At 39.0% G+C, this 13,330-nt stretch overlaps 1 protein-coding gene across 3 annotated transcripts in view; it reads right to left on the bottom strand.

Moving 5' to 3' along the window:
• Nucleotides 1-530: 530 nt before the first annotated feature.
• The window catches only part of tafa5a (TAFA chemokine like family member 5a), a 150,002-nt gene continuing 137,202 nt past the window's right edge, over nucleotides 531-13,330 (bottom strand). For 2 of the 3 annotated variants that reach the window (XR_005130809.1, XR_001857824.2), the window contains exons 4-5: nucleotides 6,339-6,497; nucleotides 531-1,786 (exon numbers count right to left, since the gene is read on the bottom strand). Coding sequence is in view for 1 of the 3 variants with exons in the window: in XM_037541926.1 (XP_037397823.1) it covers nucleotides 1,778-1,786 (9 nt within the window). In the remaining 2 variants the exon portion in view is untranslated. The remainder of the gene's footprint in view (nucleotides 1,787-6,338; nucleotides 6,498-13,330) is intronic. The other variant, XM_037541926.1, reaches the window with a different exon arrangement.

Genomic DNA, 13,330 nt, shown 5'->3' with positions numbered 1-13,330 from the left:
AGCCAACATTCATATTTTGTCTATTCTCAAACTCAATCTTCTAAAGCCAGTTTACTTTGAATAATATACTGTTTTCAGATGTACTCCACTGTGTAGCAAAAGCACTACGGATGCTAGCAGGTAGCCTGAGTTGAAGGCTTAAATGAACACAGCAACTGCAACTAAAAGAGGTGGGTCAGAATTTTGCAAACGGTCAACTGCAAAGAAGAAAAAGAAGAAAATGCAAAGAGAACAGAGGTCAGCACCCTCAAACATGATAGTGAAATTCTATTTTAGCAACTTGACTCTTCTTTCACATATTTAATTTATTCTTAAAATATTTCATAATAAAAAAGTATTTCATGTAAATGATTTCTAAGACTTTCTTAACTCTCTCTGTATGTGTCAGCACTCTGATGGCAGCACTGTGCAAACAAACACAAGCACAAAAATAAATTAGATAAAATCCATAGAGAAATGACTCCGTATTTTTTTCTACACCTTTACAATACAATAGCAAATAGCGACTTCCATGGCTCTGCATACTAAAGTGGGATATAAAGTTCAGTTCTCAGTGATCGATCGTTTCTTTTTTTTTTCCTTCCATGTTCTGTCCTTTTCTTTTTTTTTCACTCGTCTGTTTAGTATAGAAGAAGTGGCGGTCATGTTTTTTTTTTTTTTTTTTCCTTTAAATGGGTCTAAAAGGAGAGGTGCTACTGGTGGAGGAGAAGAGCAGGACAGACCAGCATGAAACAGAGCTTATTATCCACATTCTATCACTGCCATTTCCACCACATTATTCATGTTAAATAAGGTTCTCTACAAAGATACAACATATAAAACTGTTAAATATATAACTGTAGGCCTTTCAAAATACATTTAATGACTTCTTTTTTTCCTCTTCTGGCAATCAGAAATGACAGGAATTTTTTTTCTGTATTCGCTTTGTGTCTGATGATGATCAGCGCTGTACTCTTTAACTGTAACCAACCATGCTTATTGCAAATTGTCCGAAATGTTGCTACTGAAAAATGCAAATCTGATTTTCTTTATACACATACATATGTATACAGTACCTATATTTCCAGTTTCAAAATACAGTGGAGGGTACAGTCTGAGAAAAAACGTCTGCAAAGTATTAAAGGTACTCCTCAGATTTTTGTTCATGTCTGACCTGGTTGGTCAGTTCATTTGCACAGATCGATTCTTCAAAGTCAGTGCTTTTACATACGTGGACATTGGTGTTCAGTTATGTGACTTTCTGTATATTTTCATTTCATTTCCTCGCTCGGTACATCCTCTGAATTCCTTTTGTTAATGTGTTTGTATGATATTCTTCCTCTTTGGTCTGTAAAAATCGTTCAGAGTGCCAAAGTTGTACTCCAGAAGAAGGCCTATTCACAGAGCGGGCAGTTCCACTGGGTGGAGGGAAGGGTCATCACAGTCTCAGGATGTTGCAGAACATCATGGTTTAGTTCTTAAAGCACTAGAGTCCTCAAAAAAATGGGTGTGGTGGACATCCTTTTAGTCCTGACAAGGTAGCACCCATCACACTCCACAGTCTAGAAGGCTCTCCAGTGCTGTGTGAGGCGCTGTGTGGACGTAAGTCCTCCGTGGCACTAGGGGGCACCGCTCATTTACAAAGCAGAGATACAGACAGGCAGTCGGAGGCAGATGTCGAGCCGATGACAGACAGCGAGTTATCTACAGCAGGTGGGCAGGAGCAAAGAGAGCTGCAGGCTGGCTTCCATAGAGTCCACACTTTGAGCTCTCCACACCTCTGGAACCTCTGCCACTGTTAAGAGACCTGCAGATGGAAATGAAGACATATCAGATGGTTACAGCAATATGTATCAATGCTAGTGGCCTCTGAGAGTGTCTGAATGAGGAAGTCAGTTAGGATCATGAAATTATTGCTATTGTTTTAAGCCTAAAGTGGACAAACTGGCTCATTTGCTTTGCAGCAAATGCTATGTTGTACAAACATGAAACATTGAGAGTGTACTTTGAATATATGTAGAATGTATGTAAATAAAGCAATTTTCTCTCATGTAATTCTTCTCTTAATATTTTTCATCAAGCATTGCTTATAATTTGAACGAAGCTCTAAAAAGTCGGCTTCTTCAATCCACAGCTTACCTCACAACTCCCTGAACTGCACTGCCGTCTGTCTTATGAACTCAAAAAAGTGGGATGCATTTTGACGAATGCAGGAAAGGGGGCTTATAAAATATACCCTCATGTCTTTTGTGTTTTGTGAGTTACAAAATACATGATTAAACCTCATTAAAGCGACACTATGCAATTTTGTTTAGGAACATTTCAGAGTGAGGAGCCCAAAAACATGCTATACCGCAGGTCACCATGTAAAGCCTGAGATAATAATCTAAAAAGTCAGAATCATCGAGTTGGATTTCATCATACAAGCACATGTTAAAATGATATATACAGGCTCAAAAAGTAGGTTTAGCTGGATGTTATACTGGTGAAGATATGACAACAACAGTAGGTAATTCACTCACATCCTCAGAAGACACAGCTTTCACCAAATTTTGACTGAGTTCTTTATGAACACACTCATCAGATTCATCCACTCAGGGAAGGGTACCAAAGTACAATACAGCTATAACAACTATCAATAAACATGGTTAAATATATTGCTAACTAATAGTTATGACTTGTAAGCTCTTGATGGTGTTTCATTTAAGGAATGCATGTATTTTTTGACATAATTCAGTGCGTAAATATTTTATGAGCGCTCTCCTAAAAATGTAAAATGCAGCTTTATTCTGAATACAGCATTTTTCAAATACAACATGGACTCAGTACATATGTACATTTTAAACCTTCTCTCTACCCTGTCTGCAACAATCTTGCTAGATTTTACACCAGATTTTACACTTCAAACACAGTCTCATTTGAATAATTGATGTAATTTTGTGCTACAATTTCTCATTGTTTTGAATGGACTTTATCAGCATCCCGTAAAGCTTCTCTAATCTTGCTATAAAAGCATGCATTTGTGCACAGAGCATGAATAGGTCAATTAGTGCTGTCTAATTAATCACATCAGTGTTGCATTTTGATGCTAGAGGGCCAATGAAATTGATACCTTACATCATTTCAGCTGTCACTTGAAACATGCTGCTTCACAGAGCTGTCAAACAGTTTGTGCTACCAGTGGCAATATTTGGAGCTGTGTCTGCCATCTGGATAACGTGTGGTCCTCTGCCAATGAGATAAGGGCACAGAGTGCTTCCAAGATGGCAAATGCCAATAATTTATAACAATGAACTCTTGACGTCTGCACAGGGACCAAACCAGCATCAAAGAGGCAGGTGTTGGATTAAAAACGAGCATGTCCGACGATAAAGCGGCATGGATGCAGCGATCAAGATATAAATGAACCCCAATTTAATAGGCTAATGCCGCAGGCTTGGGCAGGAAAAGGGATAGGATGACCCCAGAGGACTGAGGCGATAGACAAGGCCACATCATTTCTAATACAGCACTGTAGCCCTCAGGTAATTAAGCGCACCACAGAAACACTGCTTTACTGTCAGTACACAGCCCTCCATTAGTTACGGCTTTGAGAGCCCTGCTACCCTGCGGCAATTTACGATGAGTAATTGCCGTATCTGTGAATTTACGTGAGGACTGACATGGTGGGGGAGATATAAACAATAGGGCGAAGGAAGTTGTATTTATTGTGGCCTCTGTGGAGATGGAAATGAATTTCAGACAGTGGCACCATAACTACCTTATGCTAGAGCTTACAGCTGTTCTTCGAGCTGCTAAATTATACATATATATTCCTCACTTACATCCAGTTCAGTGAGGGACACTGCATCTACGCCCATGGAACAATGAACACGAGCAATATTCTAAGTAAACTGGACCTAATATGGACACAAAGCTTGTTGAATTTCTATTTAAGACTCAGCCAGAGACAACATTGTTCCTTTTGACTGCTCAAACATGCAGCCATTTGTGACGCGTTAACGGCTGAGAGACGCAGGAGGACGTAGGGCTTCCTAAAAGCGCAGTGTCATGACAGCACACAAATTCAGTTTATTCAAAATGCCACAAACAGTCCCACTCCTGGGGCCTTCTGAATACCACAATCAATAATTATTGACCTCTTCAATCAGCTTCCTCTCCTGGGCAGGGAAAACAACACGGCAAAAAAATAACAGAGGAAGTGTCTCCAAAATTTCACATGGCAAGCGTGGGAGGTTTTTGGATGCAGGAAGAGGTGGAAGATATGAGGGTGAGGTGTGTGAGAACACACACACACTCTCATAAGTGAAGCCAAAAAGAGAGAAACTGTTATTTACAGCGCATATGGAGTTTTTCACCTGGGTGTTCCACATGGTAAACAAGCACAGTGGAGCATATGGCCTCGAGCTGACATTTTGCCTGAGTGAACACGCATGACTCCACATCTTTAAATGTCACAGAGCGGCAGACTGTCTAACCGCTCCCTTTTTTTTTTTTTTTTTTGGTTAGCCATTTTTTATTATTTATTACCTTTCAAAAGCTTGGAACAAATGTTTTCAACAATATAAAACCAACTTGCACACACGTGTTCAAAAAGAATTCTAATCTGCTCAGCCTGTGCAACTTCACAGCTTTGTAATAAAATGTAGGACACTAGGAAGCTGAAGGAGTGTGAGGAACAGAGCTGCAGAAGATTGTACAGGACTGAGAGTTAAGTTAAGTAATAAAATTAATATCCAGAATTCATCATATTTCAAAATTGGAGATGAAATACTATGTATTATTTATCATTTACATTCTTTTTCATAGAATTCTTGGAAAAATTTTAACAACCTTTTTGTGAATTGCTCGTAGTATTTAAATGTTAACTGTATAAGTTATTATTGTATATAAATGTACAAAACTTAACATCATTGAAAGTGTTTGGGATTATTTGGACTATGTAAAAAAGATAATGCTGAATTTTGGAGGTGTGGAAAATGTCCTTGAAAACGGTGAAAGCAATTCTGAAAACAATGGAAGCAAGAGAAAGAAAAAGAGTGGACACAGCAAATACGGAAAAATATCTTATTATATTTAGATGTTGAGGCATAATTTTCTTCTGCATCATTTTTACACTTGTTTCTCTTCACATGAAAAAACGAAGAGCTTGTCTTTGGCCATCAGCCTGGAAGTTAAATAAATGACGAGTGATCTTTGACTTTTGCACAGCATTGTGTATCACAATACAAATGATTGGCATTTTCAAACAGTTTTCAATTGTGGTAAGGACATGATGTTGGAGTAAATACAATAGTATTAAAGCAATGGCATTGAGGTTTTGACATGACCGCAGGAATGTACTCCACATTCCTTTAAATATTTTTTTGTAGATTGAGTGACTGTGATAGCACAGAGAGTGATTAGTAGGTAAGCAATGTTAAGTAATGCCTGTTAGCAGGAATGATGCTCATGCCACATCAACACTCTGTATGTGTTTTACAGATCCTTGCAGCTGGCTGTGCTGTAACTTCCCTAGGAGGAAGACTAATGCGGCCAAGTCAAAGCCATGGCTGGAGTTTTCTTAATCAAGCTTTTCATGTCGCATTTCCCATAGACATCAAAGGCATTATCCCACCGAGTCACAATATGTAAAAGAAAGCTGCTTACCAAATAAAGAGGTGGAAAAACATCAGTGAAAAAAATCAGTAGTACTATATTCTCAGCTTTAATCCGTATGCGAATACAATTCTTAATTGATGAACTGATTAAATATAAAATAGCAGTGATATCAATGGCTATTTTCTTCTGTCTGTTTGAGTTTGTTTGCTAAAAGTAAGCTGCATGTCCTGGAGTGGAACTCCAGAGAAAGAGAGTCAATACAGGGAGCAGAAATAACACAACGTAATTTGATTGCATGGGTGTGCAGAATCCTATGAAAAATACTGATGCTGAGTATTTTTGCACAACTCAAAAGTTTCCTAACAATAGAAATGTAGGACGGGCAGTTTTATTTCCGGCACTTGTGTTACTAGGCCAGGTAATGATGATATCAGACATAGCTAGATCTGTGTCAGGCATTTTCAATGCTCCAACACTGTTGGCGTATATGCAGTAATTACCACTACTGTAATGCTCTCACATGCAATTACATGGCCTTCACTTTAACATGTCACTTTAACAGTATCAGAATCAATGGGACGGCCTAATGTAGTTTGCATGGATTTGTTTAGCACTTCTTTTCTACCTGGGGCTGGATCATGGGGGGGAGGGGCAAATGGAACATATATCATCACACAATCTATTACAGTTACACCTCCCATTTGTAAAAAGATCAGATTTTGTGGTGTTTCAATTAGAGCTTTAAGGTTAAGTTGTACCTTGTTGATAATGCCCGCTGGCATTTGTTGTTGTTGTTTGTGATGGTATCTGCTCTGGACCAGGGGCTGATTTTTGTCTGTCTGGTTCGTCAATGTGCTCCGCCATGTTTTAGGTGGGAATGCGATTTGAGCAGGGAGATTCCGTTCGCGTCATAGAGCCTGTAATCACAAGGGGGGAATGGGGGAGGTGTTGGCAGGTTTATGGTCAGTAGCGAAGCATGGAATAAATCAAAGCTGACCCTGGTGTTGAAGGAAATCTTCTGGCTAAGCCTGACTCAGGACGTTGTATATAACTGTAGCGTTTACCTGTGAAGGCATTATGACATTTTGTGTTGTGACAGCAATGGCAAAAATGCAGACAGATAAAGAACATTCCACAGCAACGTGTCTCTTTTAACACACTTTTTTCTCCATTTCTTGGCCGGCGTACTTGGCGGCAGTGAATAGGAAGCTGGCTGGGTAACAAAGCAGCAACCTTGCACTGGTTCTCTGCTTTGTTCAAGCTCAACAGCCAGCTTTGTCTTTAAGAAATAAGCAGTTTAAAATGGAGTTATGGTAACGCTGCTAGCGCTAGTTATGGAAAGTGCATTGCTACAAACTACTGCACAGCAATTAGAGGCCTTCAACAAGCCAAATGCACTTAAAAAAACTGAAACCTTTCTCAAAGCCTTGGAGTTTATTTAGCACAGCCTAAATATAATTTGCCTTGAGCGCGTAGTGGAGGAAGCCATGCCTGAGATTATCTTAACAGTGTTTTCTTTCTTTCTACAGTGACTCGAAATGGAGGCACTGGGGCTGGACTGCTGACTTGGCTCTTCCAGATGAGAGCTGGCAGTGGGAGCTAATGGTTTGCAGCGACCGGCACTGTTTGCATGGAAAAGCAGCTGTCGTCTCTACGGCGATTCTGTTCAACCCGGGTTGGGATGTGTCCTGCGGTGCCAAGCAGGCCCAATGGGATCAATTACAGAGGCCTCAGCATCCACACCAGCACTGCTGGGGTATCCGCCATCCACGGCCTCCACCACCGTCCCAGAAGTCTGCTCTCCACCAGCCGGCAACACTCTCAACCAGCCTTTTTTAACTCATAGAAAAGTTTGCACTGGCATGAAAGCCAAAGTTCGGCAATCAAATTTGCACATCTTTTAGTCACATTTTAATGGTTCCAAATTTTAATAGTTTATCTAGGAATAGTTCCATCACAATTATTTCATCATCTTCTGACTGCAATTGCTTTCACTATCATATGTTGATGTTGCAATAAAAAGAAAGTCAACTAGATGCAGTTGTATCAGTTTGGTTGAGACAAATATATTTAAATAAAAGAAAGCAGGAATGCATTTATTGAGATCAGTCATGAGTCTTACAATAACAACAGATCTCTAACCTTGACTGGTGCTATAACATTTTCAGAGGGTGGAGGTCAGTAATGTTTTTTATTTAATGCTTGTTAAAACCTTTAGCAAGCAGCACTTAATGTTTGTTTGTTTTGATGTTTGTAAACATCTTCAGAGGGAAGCAGTGAGTAATGTTTGTTTATTTGAGCTATGTCTGTCTTCAGTCATGCGCTACTATGTACTGATTACCAATAAGGAAGATCAGCTAATCAGCCAAATTAACCACTTCAGGCTAATATTTTAATAGCTGCACACAATGTACAAAAACAGACGTTAATAGCGTTGTTAATTGCAATTCCTTTTGGGGCAATAAATCACCATAAAACCGTGTGTTATGCCTATCTACAAAAATTATCTAATAAAACTCAGGATTAGGTTTTGGTTTTTGGTTGAAGTTAAAGATAATGTTAGATCTAAGTCTTTTAAGTTTGAGCTGAATTTAATTGATATTTAGTTGAAATTGAGTTCAAAGCACAGAGACCCTCTAGAGTGGATCATAAAAATAAAGTTAGCTTCTTTAGATTTGCCCTGGAGCTACAAGGCAAATACAGCTAACAAGTAATGTAAGCTTATGCCAATGAATTAGTATCATGCTAACTACATGTCTAAAACCCAAACATCTGCCTTAAACATTAGCAATTTATTAAGTGATCTTCTGTAGTTTTTGACCCTGTATGTCCTACCTTATCTATAAAAGTGGACAAAAGTTCAATTCATAACTAGAAACAGTAATAAAGCTTGAATTTTTTCCACACTTTTGTCCATTTCAGTTACTTGTTAGCTACATTAGATTCATAGTGCCAGGGCAACACTAAAAAAGTGAACTTCAGACAAACACATTCTGGCAAATTGACAATGACTGGGAGTTAGGGGAAACTGAAAAACCTTTCTCTGAACTACTGCAGTAACATTAACAAACCACTCACACAGACATATATATATTTGACAGACCCGGATGGTTCATCACGTTGGTCTAGTAGCTGTTAAACACAATTTGGATCATGCCTCGTCTTTTGAGCTTGCAGATGGAGAGAAATAAATAGCGTGGATGGACCGACGAAGAAGCAGCCTCGGTTCCTGCATCTCCATCAAAGATCACTGATCACTGTAATCAGCAGCTTTCGCTCTCTGCGGACGCCGCAGTCTCAAGGCCTCTTTTCTGTGATTAAATAAACCCAATCATCACAGAGCTGAATAGCTGATTAAGAGCCACTCACTCTGATGGTATAATCAGAGTATTAGGGAGGGAAGGAGCATGTAGCCTTACAAAAGAAGACACTTAATGGGTTTAATTATCATGATCTCGGGGTTACGCCTAAAGCACCTCCTAAACATCTTTCAATCTATCAGTGTTGTATGTGAATATTGTTATCTTGAAGGATGCACGGATCCAATTTGTTATCACTCAGGACTGTTTTTAATACTGATCTCTGAACTTAGCTATCAGCCATAATGCAACAGTTAGATCAGGCCATGCAACTGACCAGTTGAGAAGCGTTCTAACCGTGCCCATATTTTGCCATAACATCACAAGTTTTTCACAAACACTGTATCACTCTGCTAAGACGCCATTGCTAAGCAAACAGCCACTTGAACATTTTTACTTCTAGCTTTGTACGTAAACAGGAGACTTTTATTATCATATTTGACCGACGGCCAATTTGGTCAGACTCTGAAGATGAGGCTACACTAAATTCCCAAACTGTCATTACCACTGAGCAGTTTTTCAGTCGGCAGCTGTGACAGAAGAACAGTTAAACAATCTGGAATTAGCCAGAAATTAACCAAATACCATTGGCCAAATGTGTAGGCTCATCTTCAGAGTCTGACCAAATAGGACTGAAGCCATAAATCTGACGCAATAAAAAAACAAAAAAGCTGCTCAGTTTTAATGACCATTTCGGAATTTAGTATAAGGAGCTGGAGAAAAAACTGCTGTGCAGTGATTGAGCAGAGCTCATTACTGTGACGTAGCAACGAGCTGCTTGTTAAGAAACTATAATTTTGGTGGAAGGAATTGCTGACATTAAAACATAATAAATGACTCGTTCATGGCCAAATTTATTAATTTCTTGCTTTATTTATTGAACTATTGTATAAAAGCATTAGAACACTCGAGGTTGTGTGCTATCACATATACGTAACATTACGGCTGTGATGATCTACAGCAACCAAATCAATGAAACAATAGGTTATTTTAACAATTACACCTTCTTGATGCATCAATTTAGCAAAATGGATTTTTATATCAATTATCTAGAATTCCAAGGACCACAGAAGTACTTGTGCCCACAGTCATGTGTAAAGGGTGAGTGCCATATGTTGAAGAAAAAAACACATTTTACTACAATTTTAGCTACAATAATATATACATCACTATGGAATATGTAAATGAAATGACATAAAGAAAACAAATGCCAAATAAATATTATAAAATATATAATGAAACTTGTGGTCCCCAGGAGTCATGTCACTGGTGTTACCACGAAACAAAAAATCTCTTATTTTGAAATAAAAATCACACTGATGACATCACTTGATTTCCTTTTACCTATTTTCGAAGGATCTACCAAAAAAGCACAAGGTCAGTCCACTGTGTCTTTTCAGTTATCAGAAACTTTATCATTTAGCTCATTATTTCATATGAAGCTTTTAGTTGGCATCACTGGTGTGACCTACTTTATTCTTAGGTAATTGTAAAAAAAATGGAATACAAATGAATTAAATTACATATTGTAGTAGATATTCCATGAGAGACAACATGTGGTTTCATGCTCTGTGGCAGTCATCTGGTGATACCTTTCTTATGTGCAACACCAATGAGGACTGGTGACACCGGTGACACCTTTGGATAGATAGAAAAGTGAACGTTTCTGTAGAAAGATCCTGATATTTTTCATGTCAGTTTCTCACTTGTTTTCAGACACAAAAAAATTCAGTCTAGCCCTTGTTGGCGTACATATATGAGCTGTTACAAAAGATGAGACCACACGGATTGTAGTGGTGTAACGGACCACAGTTGATCCGTGATCCGAAACACATCAACCTGCCCCCATGGTTCGGTATGCATGTGAGCCAGAGATTCCATCCCAAAGTTTAACCATAATAGTTTGGATTACAGTTTAACTGCTGCTGTTACTCTTCAAAATAATACTTCCCTAACTCTCAATGTAGAGCTGCAAGACAAAACAGTTGTGTGTCATGTGAATGAAGCATGTTCAAAGCAGCACTACGTAAGATTTTTTGGTTAAAATTAAAATAAGTATCGCTACTGAGTCAAGAGAAAAAAAACAAAACAAAACACTAAAATATGGTATACTTGCACTGCTATAAGGCAACATGTAATGCCTGAAATCATATTTTAAAGGTCAGGCATCAGGGCGGATTGTGTGGGAGTTTTTCACACCACGTTGTACGTCTTTATGTATTAGTGTCACACAAACAGACTCAAAAAGAAGGGCTGAATCAATGTTTAGGTCTCAAATGCAAAATCAACATATCGACATGATGCCGATGAAGACAACGGTAGATAATTCACTCATATCCTTGGATCACACAGCCTTAACGTACTTTTGACTGAGGTCCCTTTGAATACTTTTTCAAAGTGCTCTGAATCATCAGATTCATCCATTCATGATGGTCCGAAGCACAACTGACATACTAAAAAGTTCTTTCGCATATTGCCATGATGGCAAGATGTCACCTCGCTGTGCCTGGCACTTCAGTGTTCTCCACAGCAGGGGACATGTGCCTGAAAAGAAGCCCCCCAAAATGTTTCCTTTGTATGATGTGGACAAAGCCTGTTTTTTCATTTGTTACTGTTTAAAGGAAGAAGACATCATCATTAGTTAACAAGTGAGTAATGACTATATTATTTTAAGATTTTATTTAAACATTGGACATCTTGAAGGCTGTTGTCCATTATAAATAATTATTCTGACAATAATGTGCTTTGAAAGTGTTCTATCAAAGTTAAGTTCTTGTTCTAATACTATTTTGTTTTAGGGCCTTGCGATGGACTGCTGAGCCATGCCTTCCACCCAATGATGGGTTCCAGCTCCCCCTGCGACCCAGAAGGATAAGCAGCTTAGAAAAAGTGTGTGTGTGTGTGTGTGTATTTGGTTTTAGGTTTCTGTATTTGCTTCATCGAATTAAGAATAACGTGAGATGGCAGATGTTTACAAATGTTCACGCCATCAAGCTTTTCACAGGCATGCAAAACAGCACAGAATTAGTCCTTACTATCAGTCTAGGTAAATCAGAGTTGGCACTTCATTATAACAATCTCCTCCTAGTACTTACTGTTTAAGAGGAAAACTCCTGTAAATGCATAAGCAATGAGGCAAAAGCATAAAAGAGCAGAAACCAGTGTTTGAGACCTTTGATGTTTTTATGAGCGCTTTTTATGAGACACCTTCTGTACCTGTTTAATAAATCATGACATCAACGTTTCGGAGTTTGCAATGGTGCAAAACTTTAGTAACTCTGTCCATATATTATCTATTATTGCAATGTTTCAACTAGTACACACACACACACACACACACACACACACACACACACACACACACACTCATACACACACACACTTTCTAAAATGCTTATCCTTCTGGGTCACAGGGGGTTCTGGAGCCTATTCCAGCAGTCATTGGGCAGAAAGCAGGACACACTCTGGAAAGGCCACCAGCCAATGTTCCAACTTGTATGTAGGTAATAATTGTTTACTAGTTCAAATATTTACTGCTGCATCGAATATTTTAAGCACATACATCAACATTCATTTTAGACTTGTGCACACTTTAATTACATTCTCTATAAGGTTTATTAATTCGCACTGTTTCACATTTTTTTAACGTCTATGATTAAACAGTATCGATTGTGGATCTGTCTAACACTTATCTAGTATATGGGTTTGGAACATCACTAATTATTCCCATACTATTAAGTGAGGCTTAGGAGTAGCACTGCCAGGCTTTGTTAAGTTACAGCAAGGGATATCCAGTATCTAGAATTCAGTGAGACAGTTAGCTTAAACTATGACAAAACATCTGGATGGAGGCACTGCCTTCCTACTCAGACACCTGAAGTCCCTCAGCCCTGTCGCTCGCTGACAGGCTGTCTAACCTGATAAAATTACAATTTCCAAAGATAATGCTGTGGAAAATCAAAGCCCTTCCCCATCATCTCCTCTCAGTCAGAAGCCGCATGGAGGAGAACAGCGGCTGCTGATGTGCTCTGATTAAGAAATGACTTGAATAAGTTAAATGGACTTCATGCTAATAGGGGGTAATGGTGTCTCTCTCTCCTCTCTCTCTCCATCTCTCCCATACAGCCTTAAAGCTTTTCTCCTCCTTGCTCATGCTCCAGCTGATTTGAATTGTTCAACCTACTAAGCTGTCTAAACCCAGATTTGATCGGATAAGCCGAGGTGATTTTGGATCTTCCACACGCCCTGGCAAATCTGAGCCTGGCTCATGATGTAGAGTGCCAGCCCGAGATGGCCGAAACTCCCGGAGAAAAAAACGGCTCGCCATGTTTGCAAATCTGCCGTTAAAATGGAGGCGACTACAATCGCACATGAATCACTTTATTCTCAGG

The sequence above is a fragment of the Pygocentrus nattereri genome, chromosome 1, assembly GCF_015220715.1.
Source record: "Pygocentrus nattereri isolate fPygNat1 chromosome 1, fPygNat1.pri, whole genome shotgun sequence".
In the NCBI taxonomy this organism is placed as follows: Eukaryota; Metazoa; Chordata; class Actinopteri; order Characiformes; family Serrasalmidae; genus Pygocentrus; species Pygocentrus nattereri.
Note: the sequence above shows the minus strand (reverse complement) of the source record. Positions and strands in the feature narration are given on the sequence as shown.